Source organism: Mus musculus, chromosome 8 (assembly GCF_000001635.26).
Source record: "Mus musculus strain C57BL/6J chromosome 8, GRCm38.p6 C57BL/6J".
In the NCBI taxonomy this organism is placed as follows: domain Eukaryota; kingdom Metazoa; phylum Chordata; class Mammalia; order Rodentia; family Muridae; genus Mus; species Mus musculus.
In genome coordinates, this window is record NC_000074.6 from 77,491,951 (window position 1) to 77,519,214 (window position 27,264).

The 27,264-nt window shown below is 46.8% G+C and overlaps 1 protein-coding gene and 1 long non-coding RNA gene across 9 annotated transcripts in view; one reads left to right on the forward strand and one right to left on the reverse strand.

Annotated features, from left to right (window-relative positions):
* The window catches only part of Arhgap10 (Rho GTPase activating protein 10), a 267,634-nt gene extending 241,585 nt beyond the window's left edge, over positions 1 to 26,049 (reverse strand). For 3 of the 8 annotated variants that reach the window (XR_001778487.2, XM_017313016.2, XM_017313022.2), the window contains exon 1: positions 25,680 to 26,049. Coding sequence is in view for 7 of the 8 variants with exons in the window: in XM_017313016.2 (XP_017168505.1) it covers positions 25,680 to 25,833 (154 nt within the window). In the remaining variant the exon portion in view is untranslated. Of the gene's footprint in view, positions 1 to 10,066; positions 11,100 to 11,532; positions 11,625 to 25,679 lie in introns of those variants that run through there. The other 5 variants (NM_001363417.1, NM_001363418.1, XM_011248553.3 and 2 more) reach the window with 4 other exon arrangements.
* 0610038B21Rik (RIKEN cDNA 0610038B21 gene) lies at positions 25,106 to 26,628 on the forward strand. The gene has a single exon (NR_028125.1). It is a non-coding gene; the product is annotated as an RIKEN cDNA 0610038B21 gene (long non-coding RNA).
* Positions 26,629 to 27,264: the final 636 nt, after the last annotated feature.

Here is a 27,264-nt window from a genome sequence, read left to right on the forward strand (position 1 = left end):
CACCACATACCTGTTCATCATAGAGTCGTCCACTGCCACGGGGTGGCTGGCAAGCCTTGGGGCGGGTTCAGCCATCTGCAGCTGCAGGGCTCTTCTGTGATATTAATCCCCAGATTCACTCTTTTCAATGTTTTCAACGAACCCTACCTTTTTTTTTTTTAATGACTAGGTCCCATGTGCCCACCTTGCTCTCATTAAATAGTTTGAGGATGACCTTGAACTCCTGATCCTCCTGCCTCTGCCTTCTGAGTGTCTGGACTACAGGCATGAGCCACCATGGCCGGTTTCTGTGCTACTGGAGACTGAAGTGCCTCCCGTAGCTAGGCAAGTCTTTCACCAGCTAAGCTACATGCCCAGCCCAAAAGACCTGATCTCATGCTTTAAAACATATCACTTCCACTAACAAAATAGAGGGAAAGCCAATGCAAAGACATTTGCCCAGATCTTGCACATGATAGGTTGTTTTTTTTTTTTACCTCTCAATTACGTAATGTGAGTCTGTCTAAATCTCTCAGTCAATTATGCACAAGCCCAACCTGCCTTCCTGCTGCTTTTGGAACACTAGGCAGCTCCGCCCACCCAATGACTCAAAGTAAAATATTAAGAGATATGAACAGCTGCACTTATCCGCCACACCAAGAATAGCTTTCAGGAAACCAAGCTCCCTTTGGAAAACTGCATTTAGTAACCCCACTCAGCTGCAGAGAGTACTCCTAATTAATGAGGAAAATGCCTGCATGTTCTTTAAGATATTTATAGAATACATATTTTCTCCTAGAAGACAACAAATTAAATAGTGGTGTGACCATTTATACCCTAGGAGTTCGAGCTGACACTGCTTGTAGCTCTCAGAACAACAAAGTGCTAAAGCCTTGCCACTAGCTCACTCTCCACACTTCTGCACCCAGACAGGAAGTTCGTAAGCCTGTCCCCACTCTCCTTTTCTGGCTGCTTTTCATACTCACCTGCCCTACCTTGGCCCCAACCTCTGATCTATGTGGACAACTATGGGTTTAAACAATTGTAATAATAGTTGAGTAGTGGTGGTATACATTTTTAACCCCAGCACTTGGAAGGCAGAGGCAGGTGGATCTCTGTGAGTTTGAGGCCAGCCTGGTCTACAAAGCAAGTTGCCAAGGCAACTCAGAGAAACCCTGACTTGAAAAACAAAAAATTAGTGGAGGACTGAGAAAAAGAGGGAGAGGAGGAGGAGAAGGAGGAGGAAGAGGAGGAGGAGGAGGAAGAGGAGAGAAGAGGAAAAAGAGAAGTAAGAGGAGGGAAATAAGGAGGAGAAGAAGGAAGAGGAAGAGGAGGAGGAGGAGGAAGATAGAAGAAGAGGAGGAGGAGGAGGAAGAGGAGGAGGAGAAGGGGGAAAGGAAAAGAAAATTCCATGCTGAATTCCTAGCCCCTTCCTCCTTCACTGGCCTACAGGAACACAACAGACTGCTTTGAATTTTCATCTAGAATATCACCCAAAGGCCCTTGTGGCTAAAAGGCCAGTCAGCTAGGCCATCAGAAGATGGTAACTCTTCAGTGAGGCCTAGTGGAATGTTTGGGCCACTGGGTGTATGTCCTCAATGATGACTATGGGACCATAGTCTCGTTCTCTGTTTTCCGTCCCAGGCATGAAAGTTTGTTGGGCTAAACACACCAAGACATGCTGGGCCACCACAGACCCAAAGCAATGGAACCACTGGTGATGGACTAAAGCCTCCAAAACACTGGCTGAAATGTTGGAAAGCTATCTGTTACTGCAACAGACAGCTAACAGAGACAATGAAGATTTCTATCTGCCGAACAGAAGGGGCTCGGAAGCATCCCATACTGCCAACACTTGACCACAGATTCCTGTAGCCAGGGGAGTGAGACAGTGAAATTCTTCAAAGCCATTCTATCGAGGGTACATCACTTTGACTTATACGAGTACTCCACACCACAGCTCAGAGAGGTAGAGTAATTTGAGCAAAGTAATAGAGCTATGGCAGCTGGAATCAGAATCTAGGCCAAAATATAAACGACTGTGTCTAATCTGTGCACTCAATAAGTGATGGTTACACTGTTTAGGTACACCATGTGACAGTTAAAAAGGAGGACGCAGACATAGTGCTATAAAGTCACTGTGATGGGGCTAAAATGCCTACATTCTATGATAAACAAATATTACTATTATCATCAATTTGAAAAGTTGTAAGTAAGCTCAAAGCAAGGGAGAGGTGTCCCCAGTGAGCCCAGGTGACATGTGGCCTGAGGCAGTGGCAGCAAGACTACAGAGTGGCTCGTGTGTGAACACACTATTTCTATGACTAGAAAAGGAAACTCTAAGGCTGGGTGCGGTGGTGTAGGTGGTGTATGCCTGTACTTTCGGCTACTAGGGATGCGGAGCAAGAGGAGCCCTTGAACCCAAGAGTTTGAAACCAGCAACACAGCTGAGCAACTCAGCAAGACCCTGCTGAAAGCACACACACAGACAACACAGCAGACGATGGCCCAGGTCCTAGTTTATAATACAAAACATGTGGGCGAAAGAATTATTTTCCAGTACACATTTTAATTATTCATCACCCAAAAATGTACTGTTTAACTCCATGGTTAGACAAAGTTGGCAGTCACCTTAGGCGTTTCCAGCATGTTCTTGTTCCAGCTGCGAGTTTAAAACCTACAAACAGATGAACCAGGTCCCTCCGCAGCTTTCTACCGTTTCTTAACTAAAAGAGTGGGCATGGGAAGCATTTTAGCAAACAGAACCACAAAGAAAAAAGACCACAAACTGATGCCCAATTTCCAAACAATTATAAGGTGTTAAATATGTGTCTAGAAAGCTGGGCTGAATAAACCATCACTGTTGATGAGTCACAGGACTTTGTGTGTCCCCAGGGGAATCGCTATAAATATTAATCACCACTGTGGAAAGGACCTGTCAATCTACAGAAATTAAAGGAGACAGTGGCAGCACCTCGGGCTTCGCCAAGTGAAGTTGGCATTTGTGAGCAAGGGAAGGGAATCCTTGATGTGTCCATCATCTTTAACTGTATATTCAAAACCAGTAACAAAGAAATAAATTTTCAATTATGAACTATTTCCATTTCTCCTTTCTTCATCAAGAACATCTACCAAGTACTTCCCTAAAGATCAGAACTACGTATGTTGAAAACCTATCTCACCACAGGAACAGATGGGACATCCTTCAGGGGTCATCCCCCTGCAGGTGATGTAAGGACTCAACACTACAATTGGATGCCCTGTAGGTTGGTAGAGTGTCTCTCTCTCTCTCTCTCTCTCTCTCTCTCTCTCTCTCTCTCTCTCCCCTCCCTCCCTCCCTTCTCTCTCTCTCCCCCCTCCCTCCCCCTCCCTCCCTTCTCTCTCTCTCTCTCTCTCTCTCTCTCTCTCTCTCTCTCTTTCTTTCTTTCTTTCCTTTGTCAATTTGTCTTGTCCAACACCTACCCCTAACCTTCAATGCCACCCCAAGCTGAGGACCCAACCAAGAATTTTTGCTCTTTACCACTGAGCTAACTCCCCAAACCTAACAATTTTCTTTGGTGAAATAAAAACCTTGGCTGCTGAGATTGGAAGGCAAGGTGGGTTGTACTAGTATGTGAGGCCTCCATCCTAAGAAAATGTAGCAGGTGAGGTTCGCTGGATGCAGCTACTAGGGAAACTGCTCTCGCAGAGCAGACATCTACCCAGTATGGCATGGCAAATCGCACTGGCACTGACAGCAGTCTTCAGGGTTTGGGGACAGTGGGTTCCTGCTTGATTCTGCTCAAATCAGCTACATGTTCTTCATTAGGAAAACTTTGATCATATAACAGAGCATGTTCAGAGTTGCCATGTTCAGCTTCACGATCTGTATGGCTTGAAGTGAGGGTGGTAGGTAGGGAAGAGTAGGTGTTTACAGGAGGTTTAACCCCGCACAGCTGCTCTGACAAAGTGACTTCTATCAAAATTCTTACTACCCCTTCAGAATATCCGGAGGCAGGACACACATCAGCAAAACACAACAGTTTATTCAGTGTTTGGTGTATGACCGAAGTCTATGAAATATTTAAAAGTCATTCTGAAACAGATAGTTGTTTGGTTATTTTAAGAAGGAGCACTCCTAGTATCTTCATGTACCCTACCACCATGTGAGTTTTTATCTCTGCCCCCTTCCCATGGTGCGCAGCTACAATAGTCCAGTTTTCTATGTATAAATAGAAATAACGAATGCCACGACATGTTATTTTCAAAGGTTTGCCTGCCTGATGTTTTTGAGTAGCAAGGCAGGCCTAGCAGCAAGTCCCATCATGGCAAGTGTGTGCAAGAGGGAAAAAGAATTAAAGGACCACTGCAAAGAAGCCAGAATGCCTGCAGAGTCACCTTGCCCTTACAAAGTCACACCTGCAAAGACTAAAGCCCTCCTGCTAGGCTCCATCTCTGAGAGATCCTCCCACCACAGTAAGGACCAAGCCACTAACATGAACTATGGGGGACAAGCCTACTCTGGCTGCAGCAGGCTCTCATTCGCCTGTCCTCAGCTTAAACCCCATTTCCTTCCTCTTTTCTTTTCTCCCTGGTCCCCCTCCTCCTCCATGATGCTTTTTTTCCCCCCAAATGTGCCTGTTTCCTGGAGAAAAGAGTCCAGCTGAACACACCCAAAGACAAATTGCCTTATTTTTTAAAAAATGTATGTTCTCTTTCCATGCAGCTTCTGGGACCATTTTGCTCTCTCAAGTCTTCTTTGGCAAAGACAGGGGGATCTGTAGGCACAGCTCAGTGCTTCCATGATACTTTTCAAACCATGACACTAGGTTCATAATGGGACTAAATGTTTGTTTGAAGCAAGGTCTCTCTCTATTTTACACAGCTCTGGCTGTCTTAGAGCACGCTCTGTAAACCAAGCTGGTCTCCAACTCAGAGATCTGTGTGATCTGCCTCACAGGTGCTAGAACTAAAGGCGTGCACCACCACATCCAACTACACTAAATTCTGCCACAGGGCTGGGCAGTGGTAGCGCATGCCTTTAATCCCAGCACTTGGGAGGCAGAGGAAGGCAGATTTATGAGTTCAAGGCCACTCTGGTCTACAGAGTGAGTTCCAGGACAGCCAGGGCTACACAGAGAAACCCTGTCTCAGAAAGAAAAAAAAAAAAAAAAAAACAGTTCTGCCACAGAAGGACTATTTTTCATGAGTGTGATTTTTTTTATATTTATTTAATGTATGTGTTTTGCTGGAGTGTATGTATGAGCACCCTGTGTGTGCCTGCTGTATCTGGAAGCCAGAAGAAAGAAGTGGGCACCAGATGCCCTGGAATCAGCTAACAAGGGATTGTTGCTGTCACATGGTGCTTAGACCTCAACGTGGGTCCTCTGCTACAGCAGCCGGTGCCTTTAACTGCTCAGCGATCTCCCCAGCCTCCTCAGAGAAGCTTAAAAGAAAAAAACGTCTGCATCCACAGATACTAAGGCTTCACTTGCAGTCCCTCCGGCCAGAATTTATACCAATATTTACCCATCATTGTCCTTTGAGAAGTAAAAGAAATGTTTTAAGGAGAGAAGCCTAGTTAAATAAATTTAGAAACTGGTAGGTTTAAACAAAGCTCAACCAATTTATCACTGAGCTTGTTTTAATATAATCACTGCATGGTATGTGTCCAAGACAGCACACAACATACCATGAATACTCCTGACTCCAAATACTACTTGCATGCAACTTCCTCCTACAAACACCAGTCTTCCCCTGAAAGGGCAGAGGTCCACTACACTACACACTCTAATATGTCTTCCTTCGAAAGACTCCGGACAGCACATGCATCACACTGCACTCTGTGAGGAAGGAAATGACTGTGGCACACTAAGATACACATCCAAATCTCTGACTAGAATTTGGAACACTTCATTTGGATTATGAAAATTTTGTTCAAAACACTTAAGTTCGTGTTTAGAATGTAGCATGCTCATTATGATGATTAATCTTCCATTATCAATTTGGCTGGACTTGAGGTCAGTTAGGAGACATAGCCTCTGGGCCAGACTGTGAGGGTATATTCAGAGAAGCGTAACTGAGGAGGGAAGACCCACCCTACAGGAGTGGTGTCACTCCACAGACTGGGAAACCAAAATGAATAAAGCGGAGAAAGCAAGAGAAACACCAGAACTGGACTCTGCTTCCTGACTGCAGAAGCAACTCCTGCCATAGGCATGCCTCCACCACTCTGATACACTGTATCCCCTCAAACTGTGAGCTGAAATAAAAAATAACAGCTAAAGTTGCTCTTGCCAGGTATTTGGTCCTGGCAACACTTTTTGAGGATACAGTTGCAGGTCTGGCCCACTGCTGACTCCCCAAGAAAAGCATTACTTCTCTTCTCCCAGGAGGACTACCTCCAACACCAAGGGAGGAACCACAGAGTGGAACCAAGTGAGGCCCACAGAAACAATTCCAGTATACTCCTGTGGTTTAGACTGAATGCTGCCCACCCACCCTGAAGGTACCAGCACACACACAGAAATACAAAGCACATCAAGAACTCATATACAGAAACGAGATCACTGCTAAAGGGGGAAACCCCTAGAGAAGAGTCTGTACCTTCAACGGGCTTGTCTCTGAGATACAAGGACATGGACAGGGACTTAGAAAGCAACTTACCCCTGGGTGAGTGCTATCCCCAGCACCTCCTCCAGGCCTTCTGCCCCATTGCTAAGTCTGCAGAAGCTTTGCAAGCCTATGAAAGCCCCGCCAACTATGCAGAGCAACCAGGTAGGGTTTTCCTATTGGGCCCTCAATCAGGTTACGGAAAATCAGCTCTGAAGGAGAAAAGCCAGCTCCCCTTATCTCACTCCTAATGATTATCTGTTCCTCAGATAATCAAATGAGCGGGTCAAGAGCTCTTCTTTTTTTTTTTTTTTAACTTTTTTTGAAAGTTTTTTGAGACAGTGTTTCTCTATGTAGCCCTGGTTGTCCTAGCACTCCATCTATAGACCAACCAGGCTGGCCTTGAACTCAGAGATCTACCTGCCTTTCTCTGCCTCTCTGCCTCTCTCTGCCTCGCCCCCTGCTCCCTGCCCCCTGCCCGCTGCCCGCTGCCCGCTGCCTCTGCCTCTGCCTCTGCCTCCTGAGTGCTGGGATCAAAGGCATCTGCCACCACTACCTGGCCTTCCTTTTCTTTTTAAAAACTACTTACCACACAAGAAATGGAACTTCAAGGAAAACATGGGAAAATAAATTCTTTAAAAGAACTGTTACTGGGAATGGTGATACGCACACTTAAAATCACAGCATGAAGGGAAGGGAGGGCATGTAATGAATTCAAAGCTAACCTGGAGCTTCTGTAAGAGACTCAGTTTTAAAAAACTGCAGGGAGGGAAGTATAATGTTATGAAGTGTCCCTTTTAAAAGGGCAGTGGTGGCCCACACCTTTAATTCCAGCACTCAGAAGGCAGAAGCAAGCAAATCTCTGAGTTCTCGGGCACCCTGGTCTACAGAGTGAAATAGCCAAGACTACACAGAGAAACCTAATCTCAATAGAAAAAAAAGTTTATAAGTAAGCCCTGCGGGCTCGGGGCACAAGGAGATGGGAAGGGAGGGTTAGGGGAAGATCTTGTCTCCGGCCCCTCAGCTTCCTTTACACCATGACACGAAACAGCATCCACAGGCCTCATGCTCCTGCCTCCATGACAGTCTGTCCAAGCAGTCATGGAGAGAACCCTCTATATAAAAGCAGCTCTCAACCCTTTGGGGATCAAAAAACCCTTTCACAAGGGTCCCCTAAGGCCATCAGAAAACTCGTATTTACATCACAATTCATAACAGTAGCAACATTACAGTTACAAAGCAGGGACAAAACCCTTATGTTTAATATATTAGCTTTATGTCTAATAGAGTCCCTCACCAGATGAGGGACTGTATTAAAGACTCACAGCATTAGGAAGGCTTAAAACTAATGCTCTACAATCATGGGGGAGGGAGAGGGACACCCTACACATAGACACCTTCCTGGCTTTAAGCTGCTCTCTTAGCAACACAGAAGTAACTGATGGGCAAACACAGTCTAAAGGATAGGACCACAGAACGCAGCTCTACGGTTGATGTGTGTCGACTGTGTGCCCCTAAGGCCAACTCTCAGAGCTAAATGCAACTCCTGACACAGCCAACTACAAACTTTGTACACTTACTTGGTCACTCTATTTAAGGACTCTAGATCTTTACATCCTACGTGAAAATTCACAAGCTAACTGAACATAGCCTAAAAGTCTCCCTCAATTAACTGAGGAAATCAAATAAGGCAACGAATACTTTGGGGGTGCTCAGCCACTCATACAGCAGGTGGAGATAATGCTCAGTATTGTCCCCAACTGGAAGGGGACATGGTGTGAACCTCGAGACTTAAAAGTCAGGCCGACCGCACTACCCAACAGAGCAGTCAGGAGCAAACTGGTAAGTGCTGGGATGTGTTATTCTAAATGGAGATATACATCCTACCTGAAAAGGGAGGATACAAAGTATCTAATAACTTTCATACTGATTACATGCTTAAAAGGGTGGACAGGCCAGATTAACTCCACTTCCTCTTAGTGATCACTAGAAACATTTGACTGATACAGTTCATGGTGTATTTTACACAATGAGCTACACTGATACACACATTGGCCCTACCACTTACCTTGCAGTCTCAGTTTCCATCTGAATAAAATGAAACCAGCTCTTAAAACTTTTAAAACTAGCATCACTGATGGCAGGGACTCACGTGTCAGGGAGGTCCAAGGACAAAGCTGGGCCAGCTTTAGGTGGATTCAGGGAGCAGATTCAGGTCACCAGGCTGAAGCAGCAAGCACCCTTACTCACGGAGCCCTCGCTCTAGCTCCAGATACCAGCTTACGCTGCAAATACCTTAGTACCCACCAGCCACATACTAAACACTATCATTCATACCAATCCCGCAAGGCTGGCATTCTTAGGAAAACAGACGGTAACGGACACAAAACTAACATAAGCTGATAAAAAGCTATCAAACTACACAATTTGAATGAATGGACTGGGGGATATGTGATTTGTATCTCAAAAAAATAGACCCCAAAAATATTAGTCACAAGTCTTTAGACATATGTGTATCTGTACTCAAGTCTTTATAGAATGATAGAAAAAAATTAATAAAAACAGCATTTGCAGACTGCAAGACACACGCAGCAAACTACAGCACAACTGTTAGGCATGTATCTGTCAAGTGCCCAGCCTCTCAATCCACCTGGCCCTGCTCTGAGCCCTGCTGAGGTGGCACTTTCACACAAAAGTGTCCACTATCACAGGCTCACTAAACAGGAGCAGGCCCCTTGTCCAAGAAGCAGGAAACAGACAAGGCTAGTCAAGGGCCGGCAAGAGCCAGCCCTGGCCGCCTCTTCCCAAGTCCAAACACTGCTATGTTGCTGGACCAGTGTAACCCCCAAAGGACCATGACACGAGAAACAGCATCGGGTAAGACTGAGAGAAGCCCCGGGTGAAGGCTCTGAGTGCAGAGTTCAAGGAAGCAGAAGTTATGCTTGGAAAGAAGCTACGACTGCCACAGCGGATGAAGAAGACGAATCCAGATGACCAGCAGGGAACATCAAACCCTGGGAATACCAACTAGACCAAAACTAGACAACACCTGGTTCCCACTGACTTTCAAGCTTCAAGCTGACAACATTCGATCTTTCAACAAACCCAATCAAGTCACTATGCCATGCTGTTTCCCCTTTGACAACATTCATTTCCCTCAGACACAGTCCTCCCTCCCTCCCTGCTTCCCTCCCTCCTCCTTTCCTTTTCTTCCCTTCTCACTGCAACTAGACCACCAACCCTGCCCAGACCATGGCCCCTCTCCTCAAGGTGAGCAGCTTCATGACCTCTGGAGTCCAGGGGCTATCGTTTGGATCATAAATGCCCCCCAAGATCACCTGCACCAAATGCTGGTGAGGTCTTAGCCTGGCACGGTTGGACAGAGATAAAACCCTGACGGGACGGATCCTAGTAGCAGATCTTCAAGAGGACTTGGTGGTCTCCCAGGCCCTCCTCCTCTCTGTCCCCGGCTGTCCCCATGTAAGCATGTACCTACCTTCATGTATGCTGCTCCACATCGAAGGCAGTGGGGTCAACCGACTCTGGACTGAAGCCTCAGGAAATGGCTCAGGTAAACCTTCCCTGGATGCTAACACCTCAGCTATTCAGTTACAGGGACAGAAAGCTAACACCGAGAACGCCTCCTGCTGAAGAAGCAGCACTCAGTTTCACGGCCACTTTTGTTCTGCCTTAGACTGCATTAGACTGGACTTTCTAGTTAGATAAATGCCTCTTCGTCCCTCGATGCTCTAAAACCAGGAAAGGGCATGGTTCTTGTCAACAGCTAGGTAGCTGGAGAGACACAGAGATGCTCCCTTCTAGAATTATTTACTGGAAGATCCAGAAGCCAGCACGATTTGTTTTATTTCTTGCTGCCCTAGAGCTGAACCGCAGTGACTTATATTCTCACACCTACCTATCAGCTGAAGGAACTCATGCAAAAACTGTGGCCTACTAACCCTAAGCACACTGGAAAGTCTTAAGACAGCTTCTGATACAGACCAACCTTTCTTCTTCCTTCTTCTTCACCATTCAAACAAGCCAGGTGTGACGTGTAAACCATTTTGCAAGGATGAGGCAAAAAGGCAACCAATCTTGGACTCCTCAACCTCAGAAACCAGCCAGCAACAGGCTAAACACTGAGAACTAAAAAATGACCAAGTGGGTTAGGGTCTGTGGCCTGGCTCTCCTGCCACATGCAGCTGTCAGTGCTGAAGAACTGCTCGATCAACAGGTGGGACAAGTGGTGAGTTATCAACCAACCAAGCTGTCTGGAGACTTGCTCCCACGGCCCAGCAGCCAGTGGTACCAAGCTCTGGTAATGACACGTCTTCTACAGAGAGAAGCATCACCTATATGTATGGGCATGAGAGGAGAGTCTATTAACAGCAACCCGCTAAGGGAAAGCACGCCAGTAAGGTCAGCATCTTCAACAGGAGCCGGGCTGCATCTGGATAACACGGTATGGACCGTCTTACAGCGGAGTCCTTCCCACTTACAAGCAGGGGGAATGGAATGCCTTGCATTTTCTAGAAGAAATTAAATAGAACAAGATGCCATAAACCAAGAGCATCCGACTGTGTACTGAAGAACCGGCTATGCCAGGCCAAGTTTTAATAAAATAAACCTGGCAAGTGAAAAATGTAAGCACAAAATCACATGCCATGAGAAAACAAAATGTCATTTTTGTTCTAAAAATAATTGGGACTGTCTAATATTACTGCCCCATTTTGTTTTACCTAAATAACAAATTTACTTTTATTATTATTATCCTTGGAAATTTTAAAATTGTCCTTCTGAAACATTTGTGTTTCTCAAGAAACTCTGTTCTATTATTTAACAAAAGCATATTTAACAAAATTTAACAAAAGCATATACAACCACATACTACCTTTCCTCACACATAACAAAGAAAATTCAACTATCTCTATTGAACACAGAATTTAAAATACAGACACCCACCCTTCAGTAAGTCACATGTAATAAGCCATTAGAAACGGGCATTAGAAACTCAGGAAACCTGCTGGCGCCTGCTGAGACAGAATGAGGAGCTCAGAGAGACACCTCATGCATCCCAACTGTGGCTCCCCCATCCCCGAGGGGGCTCTACCCGAGGCAGACTCCACCGCCACCACCCCAAGGCCTCCCTGGCCTCACGGTTCTGACGGACGTCAATGGCGCTGGCACTAGAATTTGAGAAAAGCTGGAGCACAAACGGTGCAAAGCTTCTTCCGGAAGTCACTTCAGGCAGGAGCTACCCATTACTCCATCGCCCACGGCGACAATGTGCTGAAGCAAATCAAAGATTCCACCCAACTATGGTGGCCTAGAGTTTAAATGGAGGGCCTCACAGCAGTGCGGGGAGCTACCCACTAGAGAAAAACAAAGAACCCCCCCCCAGCAGCTGTGAACTGTCTAAACAGCCCTAAGGATGTCGGAACCCTCATGAGCCCCCCCCCCCTCCAGCAACTGTTAAATGACTGTAAATGCTGCCCCAGGAAAGGCTTATAAGGCCCTGTCTCCAGCAACCCTTATTAACTATCTTATAAATCCTCAGGGAAGGGCGGGGCCTTGGGAGCCCCTCCTCCCTTGAAGGGAAAGTTGGGGGGACAATCTTGTTCATCCCTCCTCCTTCCTGGTAACCTCAGCTGCTGGCAGTTCTAAAAAGCATGGTGTCACCACCACCACCATTGTGCGGTGCTTCCCACAGCCTAGGCAAGCACTCTACCAACTGAGCCACACTGTACAGTCTGGGGGGGGGGGGGGAGCAAAACAAAACCTTCTGTAAGTCTTTTTTAGGAGAATACTAACACAGGTCTTAGTAAACTACCCAGCAAAAGCCAGCCGCGTGTTGTCAGTGGCCCTGTGTGACCCCCTAGATCATTAGTAATAACATTACTTTTGAAACCTTATTCTGTTAAAGGCAAATATCAGCTCCTTCTTTTGTGATGGACATAACGGTGTAGACAGTAATTCAGATCATCTGAGGATGACTGTCTTCCCTGTGACTCTCAGCAACTGTCTTAGTCACCAGGAGCAGGACAACACTGACAAGAGAAAGCGTTTAACTGGGGGCTGGCTTACCATTTCAGAGGATCCATCATCACGGGGCGAGCATGGCACACTGGCCAGCATGGTCACACAGCAAGAATGGCACACTGGCCAGGATGGTCACAGTGCGAGCATGGCACACTGGTCAGCATGGTCACAGTGCGAGCATGGCACACTGGCCAGCATGGTCACAGTGCGAGCATGGCACACTGGCCAGCATGGTCACAGTGCGAGCATGGCACACTGGCCAGCATGGCCTTGGAACAGAGAGTTTTACACTCTGATCTTCAGGCAGCAGAAAGAAACTGGGCTTGGCATGGGCCTTTGACATCGAAAGCCCATCCCCAGTGGCACAGTTCCTCCAACAAGGCCATGCCCCCTAGTCCTTTCACACAGCTCTGCTCTCCGGTGACAAGGAATTCAGATATATGAGCCCATAGGGGCCAGCAGCCTAAAGGAAATTTCTTTTTTTTTTTTAAGATTTATTTATTTATTTATTATAAGTACACTGTAGCTGTCCTCAGACACTCCAGAAGAGGGAGTCAGATCTCGTTACGGATGGTTGTGAGCCACCATGTGGTTGCTGGGATTTGAACTCCTAACCTTCGGAAGAGCAGTCGGGTGCTCTTATCCACTGAGCCATGTCACCAGCCCAGGAAATTTCTTGTTGAAAACTTTTCTGATTCCCTAAAGTAATGACTACAGACACTATAACCCATGGCTTCACACAAAATAATACCTCAACCCCGGTATGTGGAGCACTCTTATCGATGGAGATAAGACATGCTCCCCTAGAGAACTAAGAGTTCTGACCAGGGTATGACCCATAGGAGCCCGTGCTCTGGAGGTCAGTAATGCTCCTCTTCAAATTCAACTTCACAAGTTGCAAACTGTTACTTGTTTAAGAGGAATAACTGTGGTGCCGGGTATCGTGTCGCACATCTTTAATCCCAGCACGTAGGAGGCAGAGACAGGTGAATCTCTGTGAGTTTGAGGACAACTTGGTCTACATGGAGTTGCGGGGGCCAGCGGTGTCTACACTGTGAGACCCTTTCTCAAGAATAACAACAAAACCTTTTAACATATGATTGTCATGAAATGCACAGTCCCCCCCGAGACACAGTATGTGTTTGGAGATGCAGACAGATAGCTACTGTCAGCTAACAACTACAACCCTCACTAGTAACTGCCGTAGTACTCCACACACAATGTCTCACACTTGCCACAAACCTAAGACAACCAAATGAACTGCAACTCAGTATCTCCGAGCAGTCATAATCTACTCATTATTGGCTAAAGTTAAAGATAGGGATGTGTATCTTCATTTAAAGTGCTACTACACTAACCTTATGGTCTTAGTTCACACCCAGTTTGTGTTCACCAAGCTGAATATCAACAATTTCATTTATTTATTGACTAATTGAGAGAGACAGATCTGAACGCCCAGGCTGGTCTCAAATGTACTTCATAGACAAGGGTGATCTTGAACTTGTGACCACCACCCCCCCCCACCCCCCCCCCCGCCTCTAGAACGCTGACATTACCGACAAGTGCCAGCCCATCCTACTTTTATGAAGTGCTGTGGCTTGTGAAGGATGAAAGTAGTCTTCCAACCGAAGGCCTTCTTTAGCACCTATAGATTACATGTTATTCTAAGTTTTCTCCCTCATGTAAACCTGTAGAGTTTGTGTGTATTTATTAAACTTCAGCTCCAAACTGGCAGAGTCGACCATTGCTCGTCATCATTGTTGGTTCTCCTGCGCCTTCCAGAGGCCACATGCTCACTGACGCCTGCCTGTACAGGCTTCGGCAGTGGTGCCACCTCCATATCCATTCTCTGCCTTCCGTCCACGTCATGCATTGAATTCAGATGTCCCCACTCAAAATGACACCCAGTCTTAAGGTCCTGAAATTAAATGTCAAAGCCACAAAACTTCTTTTACAAATTCACCTCTGTTTTTCTAGACACAAAAGCACGTCTTAAAATCCTTTTTTAGATTTACAACAGTCAAGATAAATCAGACCTGCCACTCAGGCAGACACTACCAGAAAAAAAAAAAAAAACAGTCGATAGTGTTATAGCAAACAAAACCCTGTTGACTGTGGTTACAGGATACATCCGGTTTCCTCAAGTGTGACTGTTCATAGACAGACTCATTTACATGGTCACTTGAGCCTCTGCGGAAGCTGACCATTTTAAAGGAGCCCAGAGTTTACATCATAGCTATTTAGCTCTCTCCATTCTCTACTCCCTGACCCTGACTTTGGATACTAGGCAGCCCACTCCGCAAAACCGAAAGAAGGCATTCTCAAAAGACTACCACGTCATTTCAGGAGAAAATAAGGCTCCCCCACCTCACACTCCTACCATGCTCTGCCGCCACAGGTCCAAAGCAAGAAGCCTAGGGACCATGGACCATCAGCCCAAATAAACCTTTCCTCATTAAAAGAGTTGCCTTTGGGGGATGGAGAGATGACGTAGTAGACCGTTCAGTGGGCAGAGTGCTTGTTATACGATCATGAGAAGCTGAGTTTGGATCCCACAGCACGCTTGTAAAAATCCAGGTGTGGTCCCCCATGCCTGTATTCCCAGGACTACAGGGGGAAGAGACACAAAGATTATTAGCAATAGCTGGCTCTCAGCCTAGCTCAAGGTTCAGTGCGAGACCCTGCTTTAAGGGAGTGAGGCAAAGAAAGAGTGATAATCAGGATAGCCGGATGGTCTCCTCACCGAGGACCCTGCTCCCCACACACTCATCATACCTACAGTCACGAAACTCCCCATCTTACTAATGAAATGTTACCTGAACTTGGCCTTGGCTGCTCTGCCTTGGCCTCTGTGACTTTCTCCAAATTCCTCTGCTCGTTCATTCGTTCACTCATTCCTATCCACTTACTCTTTTCCTTCATACTAAACACCAAACTCATCAGTTCCGTATGAGACATGCATGGGTGCAGAAGGCAGTCTGGCACCGCATTCTTAAGAGATTTTGTGCAAGAAACAGTATTGCATGGTATATAGAATTTTCCACAGGGCATCTCGGCAGCCCTCACAATATTCCAGGATCCAGACTCCGATCAGGAAGCTCGATGTGAACTTCTCTACTGCCTTCCTCTATGCTCTGAAAGCAGCTAGCCCTGTTGCCTACGGCAGAGCATTCTACACCGCAGCAGAAAGGAAGCTACCTTCCAACTAATTACATAACCATCACTGGAACTCTACCTCTCGTGTCCAGTCTTCTCTAGCAAGGGGGCTGCATTAGCAGGGCCAGGTGACACCATTCAGCTTAATTACCACCCATATATCACAGAAGGGGAAAAACAGGCAACCGGCCTGAGGTCACACAGTCAGTAAAGTAAAGCTGACCTTATCACGGTGACTTGTCACTTAACTGCTCTGCCGCCTTTGACCCAAATTTCACAAAACACAGCAAACCCATCCATCACATGACAAAGGTACCACATGTCAGATTCTCAAATCGTCACATTAATATGTCGATGGCATCCCGCTCCCAGTGGGCCAGGCACAGCTGGCTTGATCCTCAGTCTTTCTAGCTGGGTTTTTTTTTTTTTTTTTCTCTTTTGATAGAATGAGATGATAAGTGGCTGCTAGATAGGCTGTGGGCACTGACCATATAATCTGACAAGGGGAAACCAGAAGGCCCCAGAGCTATACCAGGGGTTCAGTATGTGACCTTTACCTATGAAGAGGGCATGTGGATTTCAACACATTATTTCAGATGGGTTTTCCTATTTAATCAACAAGAGCTCTGGACTTTAAAATATTGTTAGCTTGAATGAAAAAACAAGCCCATATGAATCCCAACACTAATTCTTTATCTTTATTGATAAGGCAATTTATGCAACCAAATAAGACAATCAAAGGAATCTAGGACAGAGATTTTTACTGTTGAGACTGATTGCACTATGCAGCTCTGGCTGGTCTAGAACTCACTGTGTAGACCAGGCTGGTATAGAACTCACTGTGTAAACCAGGCTGGTCTCTTAATTGAAATGATCTGCCTGCCTCTGCTACCCAAGTGCTTGCAACTCCTCACCTGGCGAGCTAAAGTTCTTTTAGTAGTGACTATAAGCAGTTCTCTGAGGTTTTGTTTTTTTTTTTTAAATATTTGGTGTGAATACTAAACACTGTCACCCCGCAGGTTCAGACACCCTACCTGTAGCCAAGGTAGTAAGGAGACTAAAGCAAGGAGAATCAACTGAACCCAAAACTTGGAGTCATTGTGGGCTGAGATAGTGAGACTATCTACTTAAGATATAATAATAATAAAATAACAGTGGGGGGTGCAGGGCTGGGGGCAAAGGCAGGTGGGCTGCCTTAGAGGTTGAGGCCAGCCTGGTCTACACATTGAGTTTCAAGCCAGCCAAGGAAACACAGAGTAAGACTTTCTTAATTTAATATATATATACACGTGTGTGTGTGTGTGTATAAAATCAATGATAGTTTTGACTAATAAAGAGACCTTAGGTGCCTGAGGCTTGAGTTAACTTGCCCAACACCATCCATCTATGTGATGGTGCCAACTGTACAGTCAGAGTGAAAAGTACTCAACTGTCTAGAAACCATTACACATCCTGCATGCAGAACCAAGTGACAAGGCTAATCTAGTTCCTCCAGCCACACCTCCTCGCTACCACTTGCTCCAAGACGGCGTTGCTTCAGCACCCAAGGGCTGAGGTGCCTGTGGGCGAGCAAATCAGTGAGCGTGGAGAAGTCACACTCAGAGATGAAGCATGACATGGTACAGGATTAACCTCAGGAAACACAGAGAAGAAAATCTAGTTGGACCGGGGAAGCCAACTTAGCTAGGTCAGAGGTGGTTGATACGGGTGTGACTCCTGCCTCAGAAGGTAAGCATCGAAAGGAGGAAGAAATAGAGGAGGGGCTGGAAGAGAAGGAAGGAGAGGAGGAAGAGGAAGAGTGAAAAGAAAATAGGGAACCAAAGGAGAAGAGTGCAGCTAAAGATTAAAAAAAGGGGGGGGATAAAGAATTTTGAATGGAGGTTTATACCTTACCTTAAACCAAAATAATTTCTGGATATCTATACTTAAAACTGTCAGTTTTATTTATAGCAATGGTCACAATTCAAATTTTAAATCATTGTCCCTGTCCTGAACTAATCAGGACATTCTATAGAATATCCACTGTACACTTGCAGATAATGAGGATTTTCCACTGTAGCATTCCCTACAGAAGACCGCAGTCACACACACACACCTTATTTCCAGATGGCTTGACATTGTTATGAGCTGAGGTGGGGAAACAGACAAACCCAGAGTTGCATTCCAACTCCACCAAATTGTCATTTGGACATGCAATTAGCCCTCTCTTCACTGTTTCCTAATTAATAAAGCATAATAACAAACACCATGGAATAATTCTTAATATATAATATGAGTAAATTAAGTAAAGCAGGGAGTCAATATTTAATACAAGTTGGCTTTTATCATACACATTTTAAATAAGAATGTTTAATTTTTTAGTGTTTTGTCTTCATATATGTATCATGTGAATGCCTGGTGTACACCCCGGTCAGAAGAGGGTATTGGATCCCTTGGAACTGGAGTTTCAGGTGGTTACGAGCCACCATGTAGGGGCTGGGAATTGAACCTGTGTCCTCTGTGAAAGTAACATTGTACTCTTAAAACACTGATTGATCCTCCTCAGGCCCAAGGAATAATTTTTAAATGCACATTTAAATAAACCTTGTCTCTGAGGTTTCAGTTTTAAAGGAATCTAGTAAGACATTCAAGACACTTCTACTCAGAAAGAGCTGGGAAGTTCAACACTCCTCCACAAAATTGAAAATAAAGCCAACTTGGCAAGTTTCCTTTAAAAAAACCAAAAAACAAAAAACAAAAAACTTTTAGAAAATCATAGGCAAAGTTAGAAGACACTGAAAGCCAGGAGACAAAATCTCCACATTTAAATTCCTAACAAGCGACTTCAGACATGACAAAAGACACTGTGACCTCAAGTGTGGTCAGATGTAAAAGTTTAAATATCTATCCAAGACCACAGCTGCTCAGCCTCACTCAGGACTCACAGGTGCAGGCCAGGACCGCCCACCAGCTCTGGGACAGCCGCTCTCCCAGAGCTCTCTTCTCTCACTGTGAGAAGGGCCACTGAGGAGCAGTGGTTTTCCAGCATGAGAGACAATGCCTTAATGTCCCTAAGCTCAGCACAGCCATGTTAAGTGTCTAGAAGTCACTGGTAATCACCCTTGAGCAATGGCTGCCATCCCTGACTGGATGCTGTCATCCCTGTCTGGCTGCCTGCACCTCAGCTGTGCATGGTCCACTGGAGGTCTCTGTGACATCGTGGAAGTCAGATTTCCAGGAGTACCTGTGCACTTGACTTTGATTTCTACAACTTCCCAGCATCGTCAGAATGTGGCTCTTTCCAGAGTCTGGCAATCCATGCCCCTGCTCTGTGTAATGACAATTTGGAGAAATGCATTGTTTAGAAGTAGTAAGTATGAAAAGCTAGAGGACCGGTCTGTAAGCCACAACAGCCTCTTTACCCCAAGAAAAAGGCCTCACGGGAGACATAATTCTTATCATTGAGTTTAATCTAAATGCTTTACCTATATCAAGTCACTCCCAGTAGAAACCTAGAGGAGCATGTATAAACTGTGAGCAGACAGAAAGGCTATGGAGGGGCTGGAGAGATGGCTCAGCGGTTAAGAGCACTGACTGCTCTTCCAAAGGCCCTGAGTTCAAATCCCAGCAACCGCATGGTGGCTCACAACCATCCTTAACGAGATCTGATGCCCTCTTCTGGTGTGTCTGAAGACAGCTACAGTGTACTTACATATAATAAATAAATAAATGTTTAAGGAAGGAAGGAAGGAAAAAAAAGAAAAAGAGAAAGAAAGGAAGAAAGAGAGAGAGAGAGAGAGAGAGAGAGAAAAGAAGAAAGGCAGGCAGGCTACGAAGCTGGACCCAGGTCCCATTGTTACCAGATGGCTTCATGTGGATGGACAAACAGGCTACACTGCTCATTCTTACATTCCTTCATCCACTTTAGTTTTATTTTTTTTTTAGGACAGAGTCTCGGCCGGGCGTGGTGGCGCACGCCTTTAATCCCAGCAGAGGCAGAGGCAGGCGGATTTCTGAGTTCGAGTCCAGCCTGGTCTACAAAGTGAGCTCCAGGGCAGCCAGGGCTACACAGAGAAACCCTGTCTCAAAAAAACAAACCAAAAAAAACAAAAACAAAAAAAGAGTCGAATACATAACCCTGACTGGCCTGGAACTCTCTCTCTCTCTCTCTCTGAAGACCAAGCTGGCTTCAAACTCAGAGTCACCTACTCCTGCGTGCCTAGATTAAGCGCACTGCACCACCACACCTGGCTCGTCAGCTGCTTTAATGAGTCATCACAGAAACACCAAGCACCCTCCTCTCCGCCGTAATCATCTTCCAGAAGCCTGAAGAACTTCGAAAAAAGGCTGGAAAGAGCCAGCTGTGGTGGAGCACACCTTGTGATCCCAGCAATTACTAGACAGAGAAAAGGGTCAGGAGTAAGAGACCAGCAGGCTACATATCTTGAGTGTGTCACAAACAAAGGTAAAGGAGCCCCAGGAGATGGGACAGACCAACAATGGTTCATAAAGACCCATGGACGGCAGCTCACTGAGCAGTGAACATTCTGAATGAGCAACGGCCTGCTGCTCGGAGATTCTCTTTCAGAACCAAAGACCACCAGCGGTGAGAAAAGCATTTCACCAGTCTGCCCTCTTCCCAGCTCAAACCTGATCCTAATTATTTTCCCAACCAGCCTACATTCCTACAGTGGATCAGGCTGCTAGAATAAACTCCAAACTGGGGCTTATGGCTTATTCCAGGTGAGACCTCGACTGCGGGGGAGGGGGAGGGGTCCACAGTGTATTTTTAAGGACAAAAAAAAAAAAAGAGGCCTATTTTTTTTCTATCCAGGAAAAAGTTAAACTTGTCATTTTATGAGCTTTTCAAATATTTTATTTTCTACACTGCTCTCATTTCCACTTAGGAACTGTGCCAGCACAAATCTACAACACCAATCCCAACAAAATGAACAAGAGAACACCACCCCAAACTGTCCTAATGGGATTTAACAAATATTCAGATGTGGCCTCCGGCCTAAAACAATGCATGGCTCACACGGCACCACAAACACAGATGTAATTAGTTCATTACTCTCAGACTGGTTCCACTCATTGTCAGAAATGGCAAGGAGCCCTGCCAGATAGATCGATTTTGTGGTCCTCTTGGCAAAAGGCGGCCTTTCCCCCAAAGCCTCCAGCAGGTCAGCCTCCTACTGGTCAGCTTCACTGAGATTGGAATCTTCATTCTTTTCGTTTATCTCAGATTGACCTAAATCCTGCTATGTAGCAGAGAATAGCCAAGAACTTTTGATCCACCTACCTATACCTTGTGAGTGCTCGGGTTGTAGCCTATGCCACTAAGCCTGGCTCATGGGAGCTGGGGATTAAACCTCAGGCAGGCTAAGCAAGCACTCTACCAACGAAGCTATTTCCCCAGCCCTTGGAGTTCTTAGTGTTAAAACAATTTCCCAGCCCCAGAAAATGGATTTAGCTAAGCAGGGCTCGAGTTTAAGAGATTTGTGCTTCTTAGTTTGTTCACGGTTCCCTGCCCCTCTTGCCTGGGTCTTCCCAGCGCAGTTGGAACTGAGTGAGAAGCAAGTTACAGCACCCAGCATCATCCCTAAGTACCCCGCTCATGAGTCACCTGAACAAAACCAGGACCGACAGAAGGAAAGGAGTCTCCGGGGTCCACGAGAGCATCTGCACGTCAGTCAACCTGTACTGACCCACTGCTATAAAAAGGGAAAACGAACACTCCAGTTTACAGAGAACTGAACTTCTTCTCGTTCTTCCAAATCGCGGTACAGTGTGTAAGGGCAACTTAAGAAATTTCCCCAAAAGAACACCTCTGAGCCATTACACAGAAAGGAGGGGGCTTTTCGTGTTTGCCTAACTGAAATAAAGTACAGGCCACTAAGTCACAAAGGCCTCAATCTATAAAGACTTAGTCTGGGCAGACCCGTTCTAGACCTGGCTCGGAAGGAGCAAGGACCTCTCCTTGTATGTGATGGGAGCAGGCGGGTCACACAAAGCCTTACAAGCTAAGTTTACCTCACATACCGAGAGGGGCAGGTAACAATGGTTAGGACTGCTGCTGACACCATTTCCCCTACAGTTAGACATTCCAGGCTCAATACACCGGAAGGGAACATTCACGAGTATGAGAACTTAATGAATCATAGATGCCTTATACTTTTTCCCCTAGAAAGCCCACAGTTGTCTAAACTGCTCTGAAAGAGGACACTGGTTATTCTACAGAGTGCGGAGGAACGACAAAAGCAAGAACTAAAAAGCCAACTGAACAAAGACTCCATTGAAGTGAGTGGATGATCTCCACTCTCCCACATAAGTCACTGACTCTCCTCTCCAAAGCCCCTCCCAACCCAACCACCCATCCCCCACGCTGTTGTCCAAACCCACCCTACACACCATCCAATACTCCACCTCCACTCTAACCATCTCTCTCCGCTTACATCAGGCTCCCATGAAACACCTCTGTGGCTTCTCCAAGAGAGCATTCCGATTTTTCACCTTAATCTATAATCTGAAACTGACCCTTTCCTGTCAGTCTGCTCTTACATGAAACCTCCCTTTCAGCCACCTCACTCTTCCCGGGCTCTGCAAGTGTTCCGGTTTCTGCTCGTCTGTTTCCAATCTGACAAAGCTCTCTTCCTTATTATAAGACATCGCTGAGCTCTGAAACGCCAGGGATCTCTCTGCTCTACCACAAACTTGTTGCTGAGAAGGTCGGGATACTTACTGTCACATCATCTTTTTACTCTCTTGGGCTTCTCTTTTTACATTTTATTTTTATTATTTTTGTCATGTATATGTGTCTGGGGAAGGTGTATATGCATGCAAATCCAGGTGCCACAGAGGCATCATATCCTCCGAGAGCTGGAGTTACAAAGGATTGTGAACCACCTAATATGGGTGCTAGGAATCCAACTCTGACCCTCTGGAAGAGCAGTATGTGCTCAAGTGCTGACCTGGCTCTCGCTCCAGCCGCTCCACAGTTTAATTGGTTTTTGTTTGTTTGTTTGTTTGCTTGTTTAAAATAGGGTCTCACTTTGTAACCCAAAGTGACCCCAAGCCAGGAATCCTCCTACATTGGCCTCCAAACTTCTATGACTGCAGGAGTTCACTTCCACAGCCCAGGCTCGACTTGTATCGTTTCATATCCTTTATTTCAAGAGCTTGGCAGAGTACAGATAGTTCAAAACTGTTGCTCAGATTAAGTGCCGAAACCATCCGTAAAGACAGGACTTCTCTGTGGTGTCAAGAGCATCAAACTGTCGAAGCTACCTCCTGCGGCCACAGAACTCACCAACAGGCCTTCAGGCCCTACAGGACCCCAGCTCCCTTAAATATTTATGGAAGAATTAAAAAAAAAAAAGCTTCAAGACATTCGAATGACAAGTCAAGGTGCCTTGCAGGCCAATGAAGAACAGAAATCACTTAAATGCACCACCCAAAGAAAAACACAAAAGGCACAGAGTAACTGCAAACCAAATTATAAAACACCAAGAAACAGGCGACCTGGCAATCTTGCCCAGTTTGATAACTGCTCTTTCTGCAGACCCTTCCCCTAACGAAAAGTCCTTTCTAGACTCTAGACTCCACAGTTCCGGAAAGACAACTGGTTAAGTGACCTCATCCGCAGGTTTCCAAATTCGAGGGAACTTGACTTGTGCTGCCAAGAAGGGCCATGGGGGAAGCATGGCAAGAATTGCACTACCCGCCCCGCCAAGCCAGACCCCACAGTGAAAACCATCGCCAGTTCTCCTGATGAAGCCCAGCCTTTCAATCTCTCCTAAGAACTAGGAGACAACTTTAATGTGCCAAGTGGGAAAAGGCCAGGGTCTTTCCAACTTGCCAAAATGGTGTACACCAACCCTTTTATTCTTGAGGGGAAGAGTGTAAAGTTAAGGATAAGGATAGAAAAGATAGCGCTGTCTGGCTGCTCCCTTAAATGAGATCATCCATTTTGTGTCTCATCTTTAATCATACGCACAAGGATTAAAACACAAGTCACAAATTCCAGAAGGTCTACCTTCTGAGGAGGAGGAAAACTAGCCCCCCCCCCCCCCCCCACACACACACACACACACACTGGCTGCCTCAGGGACGTGAGGCATGCTTCCTGCCAGTGGAGCAGCTAACATGCAGTCACAGAAATAGCTTTCTACCTATGGCCAAACTGACTGCCATCTGCCCCTCTCCTAATCTCCCTAGCTTCAAAGGAAGCTACTAGCCAACAGACCAGACTGGGAGATGCCTGACACCCGAACCCCAGAGCCCACATAGACACGGAAAGGAAGGTCCAGCTCCGAAGCTGTCCTCTGACCTCCCACGCGTACAATGGCTCAAAAGCACACACACAGTTTTTAAAGAATAGGTACACGTATGTCCTCATCTACTGATGCTGAACACTGGCCATGGAATCCTACACATCCACTTCCCAGTCCATGGATGTCCGCACACCTCCCTGCCTCTGGTCATTTCTCCACATTTACTGACTCTCCCTCTGTTTCCCACCTAGAACAGAAAACCTCAAAGCCAAAGGCCTGCACAGCCACCAAGCAAATAACCCACTCATCAAAAAAGTGATTTCCAGTCCCAACTTTGAAATACGGAAGAGGTCACAGAACCAAAGGAACCTTGGAGATGGTCCAGAGAAGTTGAGCGACTTGCTTCCCAAATTACAGGGATGGCTCCACTAAATTCTTCCCATTAAAAAAAATATTTCAACTCATTCATTAAGTGAATATTAACTAGGCCAGGCACTTGATTGGGTGGATGAGAATGTACACTCAGTACGTTTTAATCTTCCTGGACACAAAACGGTGGGGTGAAAATGTACCTGGGGTGTTTTTTCCAGGGGTGCTGTCTACAAACAAATGGAATAAACGCCCAGAGATGGAGAGTATTGAGCCAGGGAACCTAACCAACCCAAGAGGATAGGTAGAGCACCTATGCTTGGCTCCTGCACTATCAGGCCTTTTAAGGAGGGAAAGGGGTGTTCGCAATAACTCAAGGAATGAATTCAGGGTTCCAGGGTGGCCTGGATGCCAGCACCTGGTCCTGGAGAACGCCCATTTATAGAACATTACAACCGTTTCTGCACAAATTTCAACCAGCCTCTACTCCTAAGACTCACTACAGCTTCGATACACCTCTCTTTCTGTTGTCTTCAGAGGTGGCTTGAGGGTGTGTTAGCTTGCTTGTTTGAATACAGATGGAACTGAGGTGGCCAGCTTCGAGCATGAAGAGTAGAATTTCCTACTCACAGGCACTTCTCGCAGGCCAGAACCTGGAGCAGTCTGCCCACTGACCCTTTCAACCCCTAATCTTTGAACCCGCCTCAGCACAAGACAGAGGAATGTGCAGAAGGCAGCACAAAGCCAGGTAGACTTTCTGGTTTAGCTCACGAGGGACGTAGGTCGGTGCTGTCGCGCAAGGCAGAAAGGGGATACATAAGAGGTGTAACTTAAAGGACTTTTGACGATATCAACTACAGGCAGAGTCCCAAAGCATTTCCAAAAAAAATTACTTGGAAATGTTAGGAGACAAAACTATCAAACTGATTGATGTCTCTATTTTGCGGGAGACTGGAAGCAGCGTTAGGGCGCAGTAAAACCTGACTCCGGAGCAGAGCCTCCATTCGCTCCGGCCGGCGCCAAAGCGTGCTCAGCTGGGCCAGGCGGGAGCCCCGGGGCAGCTCCCACGCACAGCTCCTCGCTCCCGCGCCACCGAGGGCCAGGATCGGGGAAAGGAACGCGCCCGAACCTCCTGGGAGAGGAATGCCCTGGAGCTTATCTTATCCCCTAAGGAATCGCCTATTCCTCCAGCCCGGTCTTAGGAGCACTGAGCCATCCCACTTGGCCGGGGAAGACGATCCTCCCGCCTTCCTCGCCACGCCGCAGCCCGAACGCGAACAGGACCCCGCTTACTTTTGGTGGCAGAGATGAGGTTCTTGCCGTCTTTGATGAGCTCTTTGATGAACTTGTTGGTCCTCTCGAGCTCCGCTTCGTGCGCGCGGATCCTCTCCCGGAACCACGGGCTGTCGAGGTAGCAGTCGCTAAACTCCAGGGGCTGCAGCCCCATGACTGCGGCGGTGCGCGCGGGCGCAGGCCGAGCTGGGCTCCCAGGCGGCGGCAGCGAGCGGCTAGCAGGGCTGAGCGCGCGGCGAGCGCAGCACGGTCATGTCCAGCCCAGCCCAGCGACCCTGGAGAGTACGCGGCGCAGCTCCCCAATCCCGGCAGCCCCCGGCAGCAGCAGAGGCCGCCGCCCGGCCCCGCCCCGCCTCGGGCGCGCCCGCCCCGCCCCGCCCCCGCCCGCACGCCCCTGCTCTCCCGCCCGGGCGCCTTCGGCTCTCCTCCTCCCTGCCCTTCCCCGAACGCCTCTTCCTTCTCTTCCCCACGCGCAGTCGCCCCTCCTCTTCCTTCCGAGGCAGCGGCGATGGAGAACGTAGTCTGTGCCCTCCACCCCCGGACGCCTGCACCTCCCCGATCTCGGCTCACAAGGTCCAGGTGACTCAGGCTGGTCCCCGAAGTGGACGCCTGACCGAACGGGATGGTGGGTTTGTAATAGCAGGCCTCGGTCCCCGAGATCAGACGACTTAAAAGTCGGGGCGGGTGGAAATGATTGACTCATTTTATCTGTGTACCGAAGGAAGGGTGCTTCGCTGTGCAAGGGCTCGCACGCCGGGTGCTCTCTCTCCTTGTCTAATCAGCTGCCTTCGCGGGAATGCTTAACGTCTCCAACTCAGCGTGGACTCTACAGATTCTAGAACATTTTTCTTCGTGTCCATACTGAATGGCTTAGGACAAGGGAGCGTGTGGCTAAACCGCGTTGACCCTGCTTGTGTTCTATTCTGGAGATTAAATTTACACGGGTAGGAGAGGCGATCTGCTAAAAATAGCCCGCCGAAAGTAAATGCCAGACTTTTTGTGGTTTTTCACCATGGGAGGCTGCGTGGACAAGTGTGAATTCGTGTCAGTGCGCCCACAAAACTCCTTTCCTATTCCATGCGTTCTAAAGCAGAACTCAATACCTTCCTCAAATGTATACAGCAAATCTTACACTGGAGACACTTTATCAACTAGCAATTTTTAAGCAATTAACATGTGCCAGGTGCACACATGGCATACATTTTTCACAAACTCACAACACATGTTTACATGTAAAGGTTTAATGATGGTAATAGTACCAGGAAACTTCAAAGTGATTCTTTAAAAACGTTCCGACTGAGTGCAGTAATTAAGAGTTTGTTTGGCCCGTGAGCTGTAGGAGGAGTCTTAACCCTCTGGGAAGCATCTAAATATGCCTACTCTATAAACTCTGTTAAATAACAGCACCATTTGAGTGCCACAGATGAGGCCACTTTAATGTCCATCCTCAGACTTCAAAAGACTTTTACCAATAACTCCTAGGCAGTTTGAAAGGTTCATTTCCTACTAAAATCAGCAAGGAGTCTACCGAGGAAAGAAAGAGGCAAGGGGGAGGGAAAAACTGGAGACTGAATTAGGGCCTGGC